Below are 20,332 nucleotides of genomic sequence, written 5' to 3'. Positions count from 1 at the left end.
AATCAAAATTATTTGATACCAGAAGGACATTCTTCGTATTCAGAATGCAATTCAATATGTCCGATGTGCTCTAATGTCCCACAAGAAATACTGTCCAAACGTTCATACCCCATCCCTTAAGCAGAGGCTCCGGAAGATTTTGAATATGGGGGGGCAAAAATTTTGGCCTGCTCCGAGGCACGAAACGTTGAAGGGGTGGGTGCGGTTCGCACGGGAAGCTTTTCAAATGCATACATTTTGACATGAATTGTACCTTACATGTTGAATTATATCTTAAAATTATGAATTTTACCTTAAAATCATGAATCTGATCCTAAAATTATGAATTTTTTTGTTTTTTGGGGGGGGGGGGACTCCCTCACCAATATTATTTAGGGGGCTGCACCCCCAGGCCCCTACCCCCGGTTCCAGAGCCACTGTTAATTAAGTAACAAACAAAAAACCTTTCCACTTCTGTCATATCAATGGGTCAAGAAAGCCGTAACTCAACTCACTATGACCAGCTCTCACAAAATGAGCATAAAGTTGGCTTCTTCCTTTGGTCTTTAAAAATCAATATTTCCTCCACAATGTTTTTTGTTTTCTATTAAATTTTGTCACGATTAATGGCTGTATCTTCTATAGTGCCCTGGCGACTTTATGCTCATTTTGTGGGAGCAGGTGATTGTGAGTTGATGCTTTCTGACTCTCACCCATTGGAATGTAGAAAGTCAGACTTGCCAAAACTTAAAATCTTTGATTTTAAATATGATTTTTAACAAGACAGTGGTTGATTTTTTTTGCAGTTTACGTCATTGCTTTATGAATTGAAATTGCATGTAGTTTTATTGAAGATATTTGAAGGAATTCAGAAAGCAAATTTAAAAGTTAAATCAAAATAACATTCCAAGAAATAATGCTTTTCCACACAGTGTCTGCACCAGGAATTTTTCCTGGAGAGGGGGGAAATCACAGCCAAATATGAAGGAGAATAAAATGAATGGCATTACAGGGGCATTACAAGTTAGTTCCATGTTTGAATTAATCCAGAGGGCACCATCTTCGGATGACATTATACCATCCAACAAAGGCTCGCTAGGCATTCACTAATAAGAAAGGCAACAGATTGGATTGCTGAAACTGTATGGAAAACAGTTTTTCTTTGAATTTTAGGTACAAATAATCACACTATTGTTATCAACAAGACACAGGTTTTTTTTGAAATGTGGTGAAAACGAAGATGACTCGCAAGATGATCGCTTCGTTTAAAGCATTTCTGACAATATTCACACTGAAAAGGTTTCTTTGTACTGTGAATTAAGAGGTGCCTTTTCAGGGCTGCAGATAGTGCAAAACATTTCTGACAATGTTCACACTGATAGGGTTTCTCTTTGGTATGACTTCTCATATGCAGTTTGAGAGACCCGCCAGTTGTATAGCCCTTCTGACAATACTGCGCATTGAAAAGGTTTGGTGTGAGTTTTGATGTGATAATTAAGATCACCCTTTTCAGAAAAACCTTTCTGGCAATATTTGCACTGAAAGGGTTGCTTTGTCCTGTGAGTTCCGAGGTGTCTTTTCCAGGCTCCACGTCGTGCAAAACACTTCTGACAATGTTCACACTTATAGGGTTTCTCTCCAGTGTGAATTCTCATATGCACTTTGAGAGTCCCGCCAGTTATATAGCCCTTCTGACAATACTGACATTGAAAAGGTTTCTCATTGGTGTGAGTTCTGATGTGACCATCAAGATTACCTTTTTGAGCAAAGCATTTGTGGCAATACTTGCACTGATACGGTTTCTCTTTGGTATGAATTCTCATGTGTAATTTTAGATGGTCATTTCGAGTAAAGCATTTCTCACAGTGATCACATTGATACGGTTTCTCTTTGGTATGAGTTCTGATGTGCTTTGAGAGGTTATTCCTGTAAGCAAATCGTTTTGGGCAATGCTGGCACAAATACGGCTTTTCTTTGGTAATATCATACTCAAATGGTTTGCCTTTTGCTGTCATAATGCATGTTTTTGGAGAAATTCCTTGTGTGATGTTCAAGGTATGATGGTACTGTTGCTCTTCATTTCTGGTCTGTATGTCAAAATCAAATTTTTCATTGTTTGGATTGCTATGTGTTTTCAGGTGTTCATCCAAATTGCTTTTTTCCACAAAGCACTGCGTACACATCTCGCACTGAAAGAGCAGTCCGATAGACTGTGTACGTAGATCACTGATTTGTTTGTGATTACCATGCAGTTTCCTCTTTGCACAAGCTCGGGTGTACTTCACCATGTGTCTTTTTCTGTGTCGTTTTAGCATATCAAAAGAGTGTAAAGTAGCTTCACAAAATGTGCAGGTGAAAGGGTGCAACTGCTTCATTGTTTATCTGTATTCTCATGCAGATTTGGTTGGCCAAATTGAGTAAACCTGGAAATAAAAGAACATTAGAAATCATATATTTAAAACTTTTCCTAATGTTTATCTTAAGTAATATACAGTTAGCCAAGGAATTAAGATACCAGTTGTGTTCACCCTGTGTATCCTACTAAAATAAAGACAAATATGTCAAAATAAAAACAAGCAGCCAATACCTATACTCTTAATAGCTCTGATTTAAGACCTTATTTGTTGAAATTGGTTAATAATCAATATAAATTGACATCTTCCTTTGGTTTTTGGATCGTCATGTCTTTATTTCTTGAACAATTTCAACAAATGAGGTCTTACCATCTTAAATTCAAGCTAAAAGATGCATCTATTGGCTGCTGGTTCCAATTATAACATAATATATGTCTTTGTTTATAATACACAGGCTAGGGGTGAACATAACTCCCGGGACATAACTGGTACCTTAATTCTTTGGCTTACTGTATTTACAAAATGTATACAGTGGAAACTTATAACTATTATGCATAGTGTCAATGAGCTCCTCAAATTGATTATCACATGTACACAAATAATTATATGTCACTCCAAATGTAATGAAATTTAAATGGATAATACAATGTAGTGTACATGTAAAACATTTGTAATATGATCCTTTGAAAGGACCTGTCACCTTGCTCCCAAAACACATGCAAAAAGTGTATTTTTGTTTCTTGTGCATTTCTAGCACTACGCAACTTAACGCAAGGCTTAGACGATAGTCTTACAATGACAGAATAAAACAAAATGCAAAGGAGATATCATGGCATGCATATACTGTATACGCTGAAATTTTCACGGTGGTTTTATTTTCACGGATTTATATGTGCCCGCGAAAATAATAACCCGCTGAATATGTTAATTTTTAAAATAAAGAAATTTCTTATGTATTTTATTATATAAGTTGTCAAGAACTGCAAATTTAGCACTTTACAAATTTGTCAGCGATACTTGAAACCGCAAAAATATCTCTGCACGAAAATATTGGAATATACAGCATTTTGTTTGTGAAGATAATCTTGTAGCATCATGGAATTTGGTCCAAATGTACATCTACATTTATTGCTGACATCCACCCTTCACAAGTCGTGTATGCAGAGTTCAAAATAAGTGGTTGTCCGTTCGCCCTGGACAACTAAATCTAGCACTGGACAACCAAAAATGCTACTGATGGTTGTCTGTTGGAAAACCAAAAATCTGCATGCACAATTTCAAAAAGCTCAAAGCACATATTTAAAATACACTATACACTCATGATACAAGTCTTGAATAAAACTAATGGATAAAGTGTACAGAAAAATCTACACATGTAATATGTTATCAACCACTGATCAAATCTGACTACTATATCCACCGAGATCTACACAGGTTTAAAATATGATACTTGACTAAATTTATGTACAGAATACAACTTAATCCCATAAACAAGCAAACAAAGAAATCATTCTGACAATAATCACACTGATAATTGATTGTTATCAACAAGAAACAGGTTTCTCTAGAATGGTGTGAAAACGAAGATGTTTCGTAAGATAATCTCTCCATTTAAAGCATTTCTGACAATATTCACAGAGAAAAGGTTTCTTGGTGCGAGTTGTGAGGTGTATTTTCAGGTCTTCACATCGTGCACAACACTTCTGATAATGTTCACACTGATAGAGTTTCTGTTTGGTGTGAATTCTCATGCAGTTTGAGAGTCCCAGCCAGTTTGTATACTACTTCTGACAATAGTGAAAATTATTCGCTTTTGAACAGTTCTGACGTGATCATTATTAAAATATGACCTTTTTGAGGAAAACATTTCTGGCAATACTTGCACAGATAAGATTTCTCTTGTTTTTTTGTCCTGCGAGTTGTGAGGTGTTTTTCACATCGTGCAAAACACTTCAGACAATGTTCACACTGATAAAGTTTCTCTTTGGTGTTAATTCTGATATGCTTTTTGAGAGACCCGCCAGTTATATAGTCCTTCTGACGCCAAGATAAATTCTCTGACAATACTCGCACTGATAAGGTTTTTCTGTGGTATGAGTTCTGATGTGGTACCTGAGACTGCATCAATGGGAAAGCATTCCTGACAATACTCACACTGGAATGTTTATTTCATCTATGTGAGTTTTGATGTGTCTTTTCAAATCATTATTAACCGCAAAGCAGATCTGACAATACTCACATTGGTATGGCTTTTCATTGGTGTGAGTCCTGGTGTGGGTCTGGAGATAACTTCTCCGGGTAAAGCATTTTTGACAATACTCGCACTGGAATGGCTTTTCTTTGGTGTGAGTTGTGATGTGTCTTTTCAAGTCACCATTACGAGCAAAGCATTTCTGACAATAGTCACATATATATGGTTTCTCTTTGGTGTGAGTTCTGATGTGTTGTGTGAGGTTACTTCGTTGAGTAAAGCAATTCTGACAATACTCACACTGGAATGGACTTTCTTCGGTGTGAGTTCTGATGTGCCTTTTCAAATCATTACTAACTGCATAGCATTTCTGACAATACTCACATTGGTATGGCTTTTCTTTGATGTGAGTTTTGATGTGTCTTTTCAAGTCACCATTGCGGGCAAAGCATTTTTGACAACATTCACATATATATGGTTTCTCTTTGGTGTGAGTTGTGATGTGTTGTGCAAGGCCACTTCCTGTGGTAAAGCACTTCTGACAGTACTCACACTGGAATGGCTTTTCTTTGGTGTGAGTTCTGATGTGGTCCTCGAGACTCCATTTCCTGGTAAAGCATTTCTGACAATACTGACATTGAAAAGGTTTCTCTTTGGTGTGAGTTCTGATGTGATCATCAAGAGTACCTTTATGAGCAAAGCATTTCTGGCAATACTTGCACTGATAGGGTTTCTCTTTGGTATGAATTCTCATGTGTACTTTATGATGGTCCTTTTGTGCAAAGCATTTCTCACAGTGCTCACACTGATATGGTTTCTCTTTGGTATGAGTTCTGATGTGCCTGTTAAGGTGTTTCCTGTAAGCATAGCGTTTTGGGCAATATAAGCACTGATAAGGCTTTTCTTTGTTTTGTATGTCAAAATTAAAATACTGATGCAGCCATATTATCTTGTTATGTCTAAGTTCATTGCCAGGTATTGTAGGATGGTCATCACAAATTAGCAGCCTATTTGCATTGTTTGGACTGCTGTGTGTTTTCAAGTGTTCATCCAAATTGCTTTTTTCCACAAAGCACTGCGTACACATCTCGCACTGAAAGGGCAGTCCGACAGACTGTGTACGTAGATCACTGATTTGTTTGTGATTACCATGCAGTTTCCTCTTTGCACAAGCTCGTGTGTACTTCACCATGTGTCTTTTTCTGTGTCGTTTTAGCATATCAAAAGAGTGGAAAGTAGCTTCACAAAATGTGCAGGTGAAAGGGTGCAACTGCTTCATTGTTTATCTGTATTCTCTTGCAGATTTGGTTGGCCTGGAAATAAAAGAACATTAGAAATCATATATTTAAAACTTTTCCTAATGTTTATCTTAACAGTTAGCGTTTTGAGATGACCATACAAAGGGCCAATACTTGGCTTTATCCTTCGTGTAAAAGAGCGCAGAATTAGCCTAGCACAAAAATCTTCTATTAAAGGATAATGCAGCTCTGAGCTGCTTAACTCCTCAATCTTTACCCTGGTCTTAACTCATCTTACACCAAGCATACACTGTGACCCATTATTGTTATAACTTGACACAAAGCTGCTAATTTTACACAAACCCTTCTAAATTGGCAGTGATTGTACCGGGGATTGTACCAGAGTGCATGACATTGATTGAGGAATGCAACTTTGTGCCATTATAAACCCAAGGAAAGTTAATGGGGTTATCTCTAAACTTGTGCGCAACTGCGCATTATATGTTTTAAAATCAGACGTCAAGCCCATTTTGAACTACCATTTTAAAAGAAGAAGAAAGTGGGCTAAAAAACACTAAAAAGAGAGAAACTGGTCCCTTCGCATAGCCTTTGTTACTGGCATTTCGTGGACGAATCCTTAAAGAACTTGAGCAAAATTACCCTCGATTACAGAAAAGCGAGGGCAATAAATCTTCTTTCCCTGGTCTTATTTTCACATACCACTCTCAGCAGGAGAACTCCAACCAAACCATAACCCTTTCCCTTCTTCCCTGAACCTCTGTGCAACGGGTATACCAGGGATATGATTTCATATCCCTGTGCATACATTAGTAGGCCTATGTGCTAAAAGATAGATATACTTTCCTTTAATATTTTCTTATCAAGATAATTATTCTTTCTCTTTAATAATATTTTCTAAACCTTTATTCTTTGTGCAGTAGTAACAATTTAACCTTGGTTAATGTTGAATCTTGATGAATTCTCGATTATTAGAGCATGCAAGGAGTTAATAGACTGTCCAGGGCATTTAGTGTCTGACTGACTATGGTCAGGCACCAAGTACTGATATTTGTGTCTTATTTACTTTTCACTTCTTTTCACTTCATACATTTTTCTCATGTGATATTTTATGAAACTAATTTAAGCTTTTGTTTTTAGTGCAAAGAGGTAATTTAAAATACCAACAGAAACATATAACCATGATAACCAGAGTCTAGAACATAGTACTTGCAGTGAACATAGCTTGCTGCAAAAATTATACTGATTTCACTCCATCCACAGAAGGCCCAGAGCCTAGGGGGCATAATGACCCATCCACCTGTTGTTAACTCGTCAAAAACGACATATGGTATGAATACACCAGTAGCAATTCTAGCTGACAGCTTTCAAAATTTGCTATCAAAACTTTTTAAGGATATGTACGTGTAATGGGGAAAAAAACAAAATATATAAACAAAAACGGATAGCACAGCTTTTTTTTGCCAAATGTTTGAGACACAAACCTTAATCTTTTTGGCTATATTTTGGGAAGTATTGGAAATTAAAAAGGTGCTATCCGCTTCTAATAAGTGAATTGCATATTTGAAACTATTTATCCCTCAAAACAAAGAGGTGAAATGTTGGCATATTTTGTATGAAACAAATATTTTACTTAAAATGTGGTGTCACATAATGAACTAAAATCATGTCCTACTTTGACCAAAGACCATCTAATTAGATAGTCTATGCTTTTACAATGACAGAATAAAACTAAATATGAAGGAGATATCATATGGCATGGATATAATTTGTTTGTAAGACAATCTTTCAGCATCATGGAATTTGCCAGGTCCAAATGTACATCTACATTTATAGCTGACATCCACCCTGATGCTTCACATACGTGTATACATGTGCATGCAGAGTTCGAAATAAGTGGTTGTCCGTTCGCCTTGGACAACTAAATCTAGCACTGGACAACCAAAATTACTACTGGTGTCGGTTGGAAGACCAAAAATCTGCATGCACAATTTCAAAAAGCGCACATAAAATACACTATACAGTCATGAGTCATGATACAAGTCTTGAATAAAAATAATGTATTTTAATGTGCACACTTAAAAGTGTGCACATTTAAATATTTTATCAACCACTGATCAAATTAAAATTCAACTTTGCATAAGTTTTGGTGCCAAAGAAATACAGGACAACGACAAAATGTGGCCGACAACGACAAAATGTGGCCGACAACCAAAAAATGAGAGATTTATTTTTGAACACTGTGTACATGTATTAAACTATAGCCTATACATCCCCGGTGTTATCACTTAACATTGACTATGTGTACGCATGATCGTTCCCAATTTCAAGAAAAAAGGGGTTATGTTTAAACTATGTTCGCGATATTTAAAAAATAGGGTTGTTTTTGACGACGGTGTACTCGAAATTAAAAAATAGGGTAAGGTATATTTTGTGAATCCTGATGTTGAAATCATACCATTTCTTGCTCAATTTACTCCCGGTTTCACTTTTGTGAAACTTTTGTGCATTCAAGTAATATTCAGGAACTCACTTGATGTGTTCTTTGGTATGTGTTCTAGAAATGTTAAAAAAAGGGGTGCTTCTGTAAAAGTGTACTTGAAATGCAAAAAATAGGGGTAATTTTTAAGGCTAATTTGTACCCGTTTTTGTGTAAAATAGGGGTACGTAACAAATGCTGAAAATGATCTTGAAACCGCGCAAAATAGGGGGGCATTTTTGACTTTGGGAACGATCATGTGTTACACCTTTGAATAGGAAGTGACAACACCGGGTATACATCATGTATCACTGATACTCTAATTTGACTAAATTTATGTACAGAATACAACTTAATCCCATAAACAAGCAAATAAGGAAATCTTTTCACTTCTGTCATGTAGAAAGTTAGATTTGTCAAAACTTGCATGTAAAACCACAAGACCTATCTGTGATATTTGAATTCTTCTACACACTCGCTATGAAATGATCAATGCAAATTTTGCCAAAGCTCATTACCATTTGCAAGATGCTGTGAACTACCAAATCGCAACAGTTTAAAATAGTTGCTAACCTTGGTTGACTCGCATGCATAGGTATGTCTAATAGCAGGTTTTGTGTGTAGCTTACAAGTTTGGTTGAATTGCCATTTTCAATAATTTTGTTGCGGGCGCTGATACCCTTCAGAGTCAGATCCCCCAATAAAAATCATAAACCGTGGGTGTTTTTGACATATTTTTTTGCATAAATTTCTGACTCCCAGGGGGAACCCCAGAATATGGGTCATCAACAAATATTCATTTTGTCAGCCCCCCCATGTGGAAAATCTTCTCAAGCCACTGGTATACATGTATTAAAAGGTATCACTCATACTCTAATTTGACTAAATTTATATAGTGAATACAAATCCCATAACCAAGCAAACACACAAAAAACCTTTTCACTTTTGTCATATATGTAGAAAATCAAATTTGTCAAAACTTAAAATCTTTTGTTTTATTTAAATAATTTTCAACAAGTGGTTGATTTTTTGCAGTTTACATCACTACTATATGTGCATTTGAACTTGTAGGTAGTTTATTGAAGAAGAATTCAGAAATCGGATTTAAAAGTTTTCATATAAAAGAAGAAGCAATTATGGGGTGAACCAAACCTGCCTGGTTTAGTGGTTATCAAATTAATCAGTGACAGCTAGGGACTGTCTTTTGAGGCTCTGTACTGCTCAAATCTGATATAGGCGAGTGATCTTTAGGTCTCCTTAGTTGACTATTCTCTCCTTACCCGAAGTCACTCAGCTACATTGGTGTACACATGCGTGAACAAAAAAACGTAAAAGGGTCTTTTTACAGCAAGCAGCGTAACACGCGTTGCATGTTTAGGGGTCTAAAAACACCGTTTTTCAACAAAAAGGGTATGTTTTTTTTGTAACCAGCAAAACTTGTTAAGGGGGTCAATTTTCGGAAATTCTACAAAATAAGTAGTACCAGATTTGAACACTAGTCGATCCCCTCGCAAATTTTCCCAATTAAGAATTAGCATCGTACCAGATTTATAATACTTGCACTTACATGTATAAGGTTTTCCTGTGTTCTGGTGTGGTACATGAGGCCACATCTATGGGTAAAGCATTTCTGACACTACTCACACTGGAATGTTTATTTCTTTGATGTGAGTTTTGATATGTCTTTTCAATAAGTATTAACCGCAAGCATTTCTGACAATACTCACATTGGTATGACTTTTCTTCGGTGTGAGTTCTGATGTGCCTTTTCAAATCATAACTAACCGCAAAGCATTTCTGACAATACTCACATTGGTATGGCTTTTCTTTGGTGTGAGTTTTGATGTGTCTATTCAAGTCACCACTTTGGGCAAAGCATTTTTGACAATATTCACATTTATATGGTTTCTCATTGGTGTGAGTCCTGATGTGTCGTGTCAGATCACTTCTTCCGTAAAGCATTTCTGACAATACTCACACTGGTATGGCTTTTCTTTGGTGTGAGTTTTGATGTGTCTATTCAAGTCACCATTTTGGGCAAAGCATTTTTGACAATATTCACATTTATATGGTTTCTCTTTGGTGTGAGTCCTGATGTGTTGTGTGAGGCCAGTTCTTGTAGTAAAGAAATCCTGACAGTACTCACACTGGAATGGCTTTTCTTTGGTGTGAGTTTTGATGTGGTATGTGAGGCCACTTCTTTGAGTAAAGCATTTCTGACAATACTGACATTGAAAAGGTTTCTCTTTGGTGTGAGTTCTGATGTGATGTGTGAGGCCACTTCTTGTAGTAAAGGGTTTCTGACAATATTCACACTGGAATGGATTTTCTTCGCCGGTGTGAGTTCTGATGTGCCTTTTCAAATCAGCATTACGGCCAAAGCATTTCTGACAATACTCACATTGGTATGGCTTTTCTTTGGTGTGAGTTCTGATGTGTCTTTTCAAGTCACTGTTACCGGCAAAGCATTTTTGACAATATTCACATTTATATGGTTTCTCTTTGGTGTGAGTCCTGATGTGTAATGTGAGGCCACTTCTTGTAGTAAAGAAATTCTGACAATACTCACACTGGAATGGCTTTTCTTTGTTTTCTTTGGTGTGAGTTCTGATGTGCCTTTTCAAGCCACTATTACAGGCAAAGCATTTTTGACAATATTCACATATATATGGTTTCTCTTTGGTGTGAGTTCTGATGTGGCTCTCGAGACTCCATCGCCAGGTAAAGCATTTCTGACAATACTGACATTGAAAAGGTTTCTCTTTGGTGTGAATTCTCATGTGATCATCAAGAGAACCTTTATAAGCAAAGCATTTCTGACAATACTGACATTGAAAAGGTTTCTCTTTGGTGTGAGTTCTGATGTGACCATCAAGAGTACCTTTATGAGCAAAGCATTTCTGGCAATACTTGCACTGATAGGGTTTCTCTTTGGTATGAATTCTCAGGTGTACTTTTAGATTGTTATTATATGCAAAGCATTTCTCACAGTGCTCACACTGATATGGTTTCTCTTTGGTATGAGTTCTAATGTGCCTGTTAAGGTGTTTGCTGTAAGCATAGCGTTTTGGGCAATATAGGCACTGATAAGGCTTTTCTTTGTTTTGTAAGTCAAACTTAAAATACTGACTATAATACTGATCCAGCCATATTATCTTGTTATGTCCAAGTTCATTGCCAGGTTTTGTAGAATGGTCATCACAAATTAGCAGCCTATTTGTATTGTTTGGACTGCTATGTGTTTTCAAGTGTTCATCCAAATTGCTTTTTTCCACAAAGCACTGCATACACATCTCGCACTGAAAGAGCAGTCGGATAGACTGCATACGTAGATCACTGAGTTGTTTGTGATTACCATGCAGTTTCCTCTTTGCACAAGCTCGGGTGTATTTCACTATGTGTCTTTTTCTGTGTCGTTTTAGCATATCAAAAGAGTGGAAAGTAGCTTCACAAAATGTGCAGGTGAAAGGGCGCAACTGCTTCATTGTTTATCTGTATTTTCTTGCAGATTCACTCATAAATTGGTTGGCGAAACTGAGTAAACCTGGAAATAAAAGAACATTAGAAATCATATATATAAACTTTTCCCAATGTTTATCTTAATTTTTACAGTGGAAACTCTTTAATACAAAATTTGTGGGGCCACAAAAGTTTTTTGTATTATCAGAGCTTAATTGTATTAACGAGATTCCACTGTATACAGTTAGCCAAAGAATTAAGGTACCAGCTGTGTTCACCCCTGTATATCCTAAATAAAGACAAATATGTCAAAATAAAAAACATTAAGGGGGTACTACACCCCTGGCCAATTTTGTGCCTATTTTTGCATTTTTCTCAAAAATTATAGCGCATTAAGATATGTATATTATAGGGGCAAGGACTACAACTACTGCACTGAAAATTCAGCAACTCACGGCAAGTAGTTATTGATTTATTGATCAAATATTGGTTTTCCCTCATTTTTGACTGTAACTCCACAACTGTTGTCTGTACTAAAATAAAATTTCGAGTGTAGCAGTTGTAGTCCTTGCCCCTATAATATACATATCTTACTTGTCACCAATGCGCTATAATTTTGAGAAAAACTTTTAAATAGGCAATAAAAAATGGCCAGGGTGTAGTACCCCTTAAGCCAATACCTATACTCTTTAGGTCTGATTTAAGACCTTATTTGTTGAAATTGGTTGAGAATTAAAGAAACAACAATGTAAAACCTAATGAAGCACAACGCTAGTTTTAATGTGCTAAAATAAATCAATGGAAGCAGGGCGCAAGTTCTCTTGTTATTAGCAAACGCTTTGTGTAAAAATCAATGGGGCATGCAATTGAGCAAATTACAACTTTTAAATTGGCATCTTCCTTTGGTTTTCGAATCGTCATGTTTTAATAATATAAATAATATGTTATTGATCCTTTGAAAGGACCTGTCACCTTGCTCCCAAAACACACAACGCAAAAAGTGTATTTTTGTTTCTTGTGCATTTCTAGCACCACGCAAGGCTTCTGATAAGCGTATATGCTGTAATGAAGTATATCTATAAGCGTAAGCACACGGCACACTTTGGGGGTAGAACCCTGTTTTGAGATGACCATGCAAAGGGCCAATACTTTGCTTTATCCTTCGTAAAAGAGCACAGAATTAGCCTAGCACAAAAATCTTCTATTAAAGGATAATTAAGCTCTATTCTGTAAGCTGCTTAATTCCTCTATCTTTACCCTAGTCTTAACTCATCTTACACCAAGCATACACTGTGACCCATTATTGTTATAACTTGACACAAAGCTGCCAATTTTACACAAACCCCTCTAAATTGGCAGTGATTGTACCGGGGATTGTACCAGAGTGCATGACATTGATTGATTAAGCCAAGGAAAGTAAATGGGTTATCTCTAAAACTTGTGCGCATATATGTTTAATCATCAGCCATCAAGCCCATTTTGAACTACCATTTTAAAAGAAGAAGAAAGTGGGCTAAAAAACACTAAAAAGAGAGAAACTGGTCACTTCGCATAGCCTTTGTTACTGGTAAAAAAGCAAAATATATAAACAAAAACGGATAGCACAGCTTTTTTGCCAAATGTTTGAGAGACAAACCTTATATAATCTTTTGGCTATATTTTGGGAAGTATTGGAAATTAAAAGGTGCTACTCTGCTTCTAATAAGTGAATTGCATATTTGAAACTATTTATCCCTCAAAACAAAGAGGTGAAATGTTGGCATATTATGTATGAAACAAATATTTTAGTTAAAATGTGGTGTCACATAATGAACTAAAATCATGTCCTACTTTGACCAAAGACCATCTAATTAGATAGTCTATGCTTTTACAATGACAGAATAAAACGAAATGTGAAGGAAATATCATGGTATGCATATACTGTATACGCTGAAATTTTCGTGTTTTTTTCACGAATTTCACGGATTAATATGTGCTCGCAAAAATAATAACCCGCAAATATGTTAAAATAACGAAATTTCTTATGTATTTTATCATTATATAAGTTGCCAAGAACTGCAAATTTAACACCTCGCAAAATTGTCAGTGATACTTGAAACCGCGAAAATATCTGTGCGCGAAAATATTGGCATATACAGTATTTTGTCGAAGACAATCTTGTAGCATTATGGAATTTGGTCCAAATCTACATCTACATTTATAGCTGACATCCACCCTGATGCTTCACATACGGGTATACATGTGCATGCAGAGTTCGAAATAAGTGGTTGTCCGTTCGCCTTGGACAACTAAATCTAGCACTGGACAACCAAAATTGCTACTGGTGGTTGTCTGTTGGAAAACCAAAAATCTGCATGCACAATTTCAAACCCGGGATTTCAAAAAGCGCACATAAAATACAATATACAGTCATGAGTCATATATGATGCAAGTCTTGAATAAAAATAATGGATAAAGTGTACACATTTAAATATTTTATCAACCACTGATCAAATCCGACTACATGTACCATATAAAGGGAGTTCTACACAGGTTAAAATTCAACTTTGCATAAGTTTTGGTGCCAAAGAAATACAGGACAACGACAAAATGTGGCTGACAACCAAAAAATGAGACATTTATTTTTGAACACTGTGTACATGTATTAAACTATAGCCTATACATCATGTATCACTGATACTCTAATTCGACTAAATTTATGTACAGAATACAACTTAATCCCATAAACAAGCAAATAAAGAAATCTTTTCACTTCTGTCATGTAGAAAGTTAGATTTGTCAAAACTTGCATGTAAAACCACAGGACCTATCTGTGATATTTGAATTCTTCTACACACTCGCTATGAAATGATCAATGCAAATTTTGCCAAAGCTCATTACCATTTGCAAGATGCTGTGAACTACCAAATCGCAACAGTTTAAAATAGTTGCTAACCTTGGTTGACTCGCATGCATAGGTATGTCTAACAAAAAGGGTATGTGTTTTTTTGTAACCAGCAAAACTTGTTAAGGGGGTCAATTTTCGGAAATTCTACGAAATAAGTAATACCAGATTTGAACACTAGTCGATCCCCTCGCAAATTTTCCCAATTAAGAATTAGCATTGTACCAGATTTATAATACTTGCACTTACATGTATAAGGTTTTCCTGTGTTCTGGTGTGGTACATGAGGCCACATCTATGGGTAAAGCATTTCTGACACTACTCACACTGGAATGTTTATTTCTTTGATGTGAGTTTTGATGTGTCTTTTCAAATAAGTATTAACCGCAAAACATTTCTGACAATACTCACATTGGTATGACTTTTCTTGGTGTGAGTTCTGATGTGCCTTTTCAAATCATAACTAACATAAAGCATTTCTGACAATACTCACATTGGTATGGCTTTTCTTTGGTGTGAGTTTTGATGTGTCTATTCAAGTCACCACTTTGGGCAAAGCATTTTTGACAATATTCACATTTATATGGTTTCTCATTGGTGTGAGTCCTGATGTGTTGTGTGAGGCCACTTCTTCGAGAAAAGCATTTCTGACAATACTCACACTGGTATGGCTTTTCTTTGGTGTGAGTTTTGATGTGTCTTTTCAAGTCACCATTACTGGCAAAGCATTTTTGACAATATTCACATTTATATGGTTTCTCTTTGGTGTGAGTCCTGATGTGTTGTGCGAGGCCACTTCTTGTAGTAAAGAAATCCTGACAGTACTCACACTGGAATGGCTTTTCTTTGGTGTGAGTTCTGATGTGGCCCTCGAGACTCCATTTCCTGGCAAAGCATTTCTGACAATACTGACATTGAAAAGGTTTCTCTTTGGTGTGAGTTCTGATGTGATGTGTTAGGCCACTACTTGTAGTAAAGGGTTTCTGACAATATTCACACTGGAATGGATTTTCTTCGGTGTGAGTTCTGATGTGCCTTTTCAAATCATTATTAAGGCCAAAGCATTTCTGACAATACTCACATTGGTATGGCTTTTCTTTGGTGTGAGTTCTGATGTGTCTTTTTAAGTCACTGTTACCGGCAAAGCATTTTGACAATATTCACATTTATATGGTTTGGTGTGAGTTCTGATGTGGTTCTTGAGACTCCGTCGCCAGGTAAAGCATTTCTGACAATACTGACATTGAAAAGGTTTCTCTTTGTTGTGAGTTCTGATGTGTTGTGTGAGGCCACTTCTTGTAGTAAAGAAATTCTGACCATACTCACACTGGAATGGCTTTTCTTTGGTGTGAGTTCTGATGTGCCTATTCAAGTTACTATTACGGGCAAAGCATTTTTGACAATATTCACATATATATGGTTTGGTGTGAGTTCTGATGTGGTTCTCGAGACTCCGTCGCCAGGTAAAGCATTTCTGACAATACTGACATTGAAAAGGTTTCTCTTTGGTGTGAGTTCTGATGTGTTCCTCAAGACTCCATTTCCTGGTAAAGCATTTCTGACAATACTGACATTGAAAAGGTTTCTCTTTGGTGTGAGTTCTGATGTGACCATCAAGAGTACCTTTATGAGCAAAGCATTTCTGGCAATACTTGCACTGATAGGGTTTCTCTTTGGTATGAATTCTCAGGTGTACTTTTAGATTGTCATTATATGCAAAGCATTTCTCGCAGTGCTCACACTGATATGGTTTCTCTTTGGTATGAGTTCTAATGTGCCTGTTAAGGTGTTTGCTGTAAGCATAGCGTTTTGGGCAATATAGGCACTGATAAGGCTTTTCTTTGTTTTGTATGTCAAAATTAAAATACTGACTATAATACTGATCCAGCCATATTATCTTGTTATGTCCAAGTTCATTGCCAGGTTTTGCAGAATGGTCATCACAAATTAGCAGCCTATTTGTATTGTTTGGACTGCTATGTGTTTTCAAGTGTTCATCCAAATTGCTTTTTTCCACATAGCACTGCGTACACATCTCGCACTGAAAGAGATCACTGATTTGTTTGTGATTACCATGCAGTTTCCTCTTTGCACAAGCTCGGGTGTACTTCACCATGTGTCTTTTTCTGTGTCGTTTTAGCATATCAAAAGAGTGTAAAGTAGCTTCACAAAATGTGCAGGTGAAAGGGTGCAACTGCTTCATTGTTTATATGTATTCTCTTGCAGATTCACTTATAAATTGGTTGGCCAAACTGTGTAAACCTGGGAATAAAAGAACATTAGAAATCCAAACATATTTAAAACTTTTCTCAATTTTTATCTTAAGTAATATATTTACAAAATGTATGTACAGTGGAAACTTCACAACATGATATTTTTAGAGTACCAAGCTTTCAACAATGTATAATACCTTTCCAACAAAAATATACAAATATTAATTCCTTGGTTGAACTTGAAGCCATCAACTTTTTTGTTTGTTTCTGAAAAAATAGTCCACCAGTAGCAGGGTCAGAATTTTGGCGTGAATCAGAGAATCGATTCTCGCAAAGATTCTTGTAAACAGATTTGCGTGAATCAAACCCTTACCGAAATGAAAGCCTTCATTAGACAGTTATTAGGCAGTCTGTTAAGCAGTTAATACAGGCAGTCACTTGAAGCTGTTGATATATGAAGCTCTATATAGACCTGAAAGCACATAGGCAGTACCTAGACCTGTAAAATGGGCAAAATGAAGCACTATAGGCAGTTCTTAGACCTTCACCTTCAGCTCTAATTTAGGCAGTTCACCTCAAATGAAGCTCTAATTTAGGCAGTCGTCGACCTCAAAAGAAGCACTAATTTAGGCAGTTGACTGCCTAAAATGAAGCTCTAATTTAGGCAGTCAACAGTCTCTAATGAAGCTCTAATTGAGGCAGTCAAATGAAGCTCTAAATTAGGCAGTTGACTGCCTCAGATGAAGCTCTAATCCAAGCAGTTGCAGGGACATGCCTTTTGAGGAGAGTGAGAGCAATCACTCTAGCTGCTCTCCTTAAATCCGATATAGGAGAGTGATTTTTAGCTCTCCTTAGTTGACCATTTTCTCCTTACATTCTATTGCAAATGCACTATAAAACAGCTCTCCTTGAAGGCTCCATCGGACCTAAAACGTTCTCCTGCAATTCCAAAAGACACTCCTTGCCGTCGTCAACAGCCTCAAATAAAAGCGGAAGCTTGTGATTTTACAGGAAGATCGCTGGATGTCTCCCAATTTGCTGTGGAAACTTGTTTTCATGAATCAAGTACTTACTTTCCTTTTGGTTATTAATTATTGGGGAATGTTTGATTGTAGCATGCCCTCAGCTGACAATCAATCGACATGCCATAATTTCTTTCAATGAAGCCTCAAATCTCAGCAGGCAGCCAACAATTAAAGCAATTTGCAGTCTTTGTCAACATGACATCTTTTCACCATATTTTTGTTCATTTTGACCCATTATTTGAGCCATGGTGTTCGAGAATCTGAAAAGCGGGGGGGTTAGGGGTAGGAGCAACAAATTATTTTGATGATGCGTGAGATTTTACTCATTTTCCAGCGTTTTGCGTGAGATTTACTACCTAGGAGTGAGATTATACTACCCTGGCGTGAGACCGTGAAAGTGACCCAATGCGTGAGACTCACGGCCAATGCGTGTGTGCACCGCGTGCGAAACCAGGAGTTGAGTGTTTACAAACACAGGAATTTGAGGAGGTTAGACCCAAAAAGCAGTAATTTGAGGAGCTTCTCAAAGTGGAGAACTCCAGGGTTAGGACGTCTTTTTCCGGCATTTCCTTCAATTCGAGGAGATCCATAATTGTATTTGTGCTAAGTTCTCCTCACACACCTCCTCACATTCCTGTGAAAACTCCTCGTTTTGTATGTAAATTGTGCACAGTTTAATACACTTCACACACTATGCTTTTCTGTCTCCTCGTTTAGACTGCGCTACGAGTAATCGAGTATAGGTGTGAGAGTTGACAGCCCTGTTCCTGATTAAACACTAAATGATTTTGAGTTCCAAGCATAAATTGTACACCATATAATGACATGAGTAAAATGCAAACTAAAATCCAGGGCCCGGACAATTTTTAACAATTAAGTTTCAGTATAGGTGCCAACCCGGGCCCATCAGTACGTACACCACATGCTATACTTTGCGGCATATTGTACCCCGGGATTGTACCACTATACCTCTGATCCCCAACCTTTAAGACGTATCAGTTATTGCCATTAATGATATGAATCCAATTTGCAGTTGCTAGAAAGCAAGGTTATCACATGCAAGTGCATACTGCAAAATTCAGCAGCCTGTGCACACATTATCTGTACATGCAGTTGATAAGCTTACAACATTTATACTGCTTGCAATGCAACCCTGCAAACCTTTAATTTACCTGTGCATCAACAGTGTATAATCATGCATCTGTAGTATAAAATTCCCCATAAAGAATGAATGATTTGTGTGAAGAGACCATTAAAACACCACCATCTAAAGAACAGCTTGTTGAATCCAACAGCAAATTTGAAATGGCAGTTGGTGATCATGTGACCGGGGCATGACTTATGCAAATTAGCTTCTGACTGTCTATTAGGTCTGACTGCCTATTAGAGCTTCATTTAGAGCTTCATTTTGATGATGAAAAAATCATAAGTATTAGAGCTTCATTTTGATTAGATAAAAAAATCAAAGTATTAGAGCTTCATATAGTGACTGCCTATTATAGACCTTCATATCTGTCAAGCTCTTTTGACTGCCTAAGTCACAGGCCTTCAACTGCCTAATTTTCCAGCAACTTCTTGTTGATAGTTTGATTAGGCAGTCATTTGTCTTCGACTGCTTATGAACTGCCTATTAACTGTCTATTAGGCAGTTGTGTTTGGTAAGGGAAGTTGATTCCCACAAACTTTTACATAGAAGTTGATTTGCGAGAATCAAATGATTCCCGCAAATTTATTCTGCAAGAACGAAATTCTGACCCTGTAAATTTGCTACTTTTCTAGGATGGCCAAACTGCAGCGAGCAGAATCTTGGTCAAAAATCAAGTTACCTCCAACACGGAATATAGCAATCCTATAGTGGTAACTTCCGGGGTAATTTGATTGCTGACCAAGATTCAGGTTTCTGCGGCTAAACTAGCCTCACATCGAGGTATTAGAGCCAGGAAGCCATATATATACAATAGCTGCCCTGTAGACATTTTGATAATTTCTGCATTCTATATTGTACACAAAAATATGACATCTGGCAGCTATTGCAGATAGAGCCTTCTGGGCTGGCCCCAACGTATATGATTTACGTTGCAGTATAACTGGGCAACAGATCTCTTCACTGCACTGAAAATAACAACAACAAAAACAGCATCCATGGGACACATGGTCTACACCAGGTAAATAATTATTTTGTATAGGTAGCGAAATAAACTGGTCTATAAATGCTCCGCCACCTGCCGAGAGTCACAAAATAACCCAGCGCGTGGTATTAAAGCGATTGGTATTTGTATATCATTGGCTTTTTAAAAACCCCAGTTAAAAACTAATCGCTATAGCTCTGTGATGTAATTAATTAAGCTGTTTCAAAATATCCAGGTAAAATTGATTATTCTATTGTCGGACAATAGAGCTTGTATATACACAGTCTCTATAGAATTGATAACTCAATGACTGTAGTCTGAATCGACTCACATTCATGAAGCACATAAAATTGGATTGATATG

The 20,332-nt window shown here is 36.9% G+C and overlaps 4 protein-coding genes across 4 annotated transcripts in view; all 4 read right to left on the bottom strand.

Annotated features, from left to right (window-relative positions):
• The window catches only part of LOC140136288 (uncharacterized), a 33,397-nt gene that overhangs the window by 5,882 nt on the left and 7,183 nt on the right, over nt 1-20,332 (bottom strand). The window lies entirely within an intron of this gene.
• On the bottom strand, nt 1,103-2,496 carry LOC140136650 (uncharacterized). The gene has a single exon (XM_072158325.1). It carries the CDS (start codon nt 2,352-2,354, stop codon nt 1,350-1,352), a length of 1,005 nt encoding a protein of 334 aa, XP_072014426.1. The 5' UTR covers nt 2,355-2,496; the 3' UTR covers nt 1,103-1,349.
• On the bottom strand, nt 4,471-5,830 carry LOC140136649 (uncharacterized). The gene has a single exon (XM_072158324.1). It carries the CDS (start codon nt 5,801-5,803, stop codon nt 4,484-4,486), a length of 1,320 nt encoding a protein of 439 aa, XP_072014425.1. The 5' UTR covers nt 5,804-5,830; the 3' UTR covers nt 4,471-4,483.
• Nucleotides 9,628-15,762, bottom strand: LOC140172789 (uncharacterized; the record flags this gene model as incomplete). The annotated part of the gene is made up of 2 exons (XM_072195916.1): nt 9,628-10,887; nt 15,071-15,762. Coding segments are annotated over 2 exons (1,383 nt in total), but the record flags the coding sequence as incomplete, so codon positions are not given.

Source organism: Amphiura filiformis, chromosome 16 (assembly GCF_039555335.1).
Source record: "Amphiura filiformis chromosome 16, Afil_fr2py, whole genome shotgun sequence".
Taxonomy (NCBI): Eukaryota; Metazoa; Echinodermata; class Ophiuroidea; order Amphilepidida; family Amphiuridae; genus Amphiura; species Amphiura filiformis.
The sequence above is the reverse complement of the archived record's forward strand: the minus strand, read 5'-3'. Positions and strand labels throughout refer to the sequence as shown.

Bases quoted from the DNA above. Each gene is read 5' to 3' on its own strand.
- LOC140136649 (XM_072158324.1), bottom strand. From the start codon at position 5,803: ATGAAGCAGTTGCACCCTTTCACCTGCACATTTTGTGAAGCTACTTTC.
- LOC140136650 (XM_072158325.1), bottom strand. From the start codon at position 2,354: ATGAAGCAGTTGCACCCTTTCACCTGCACATTTTGTGAAGCTACTTTA.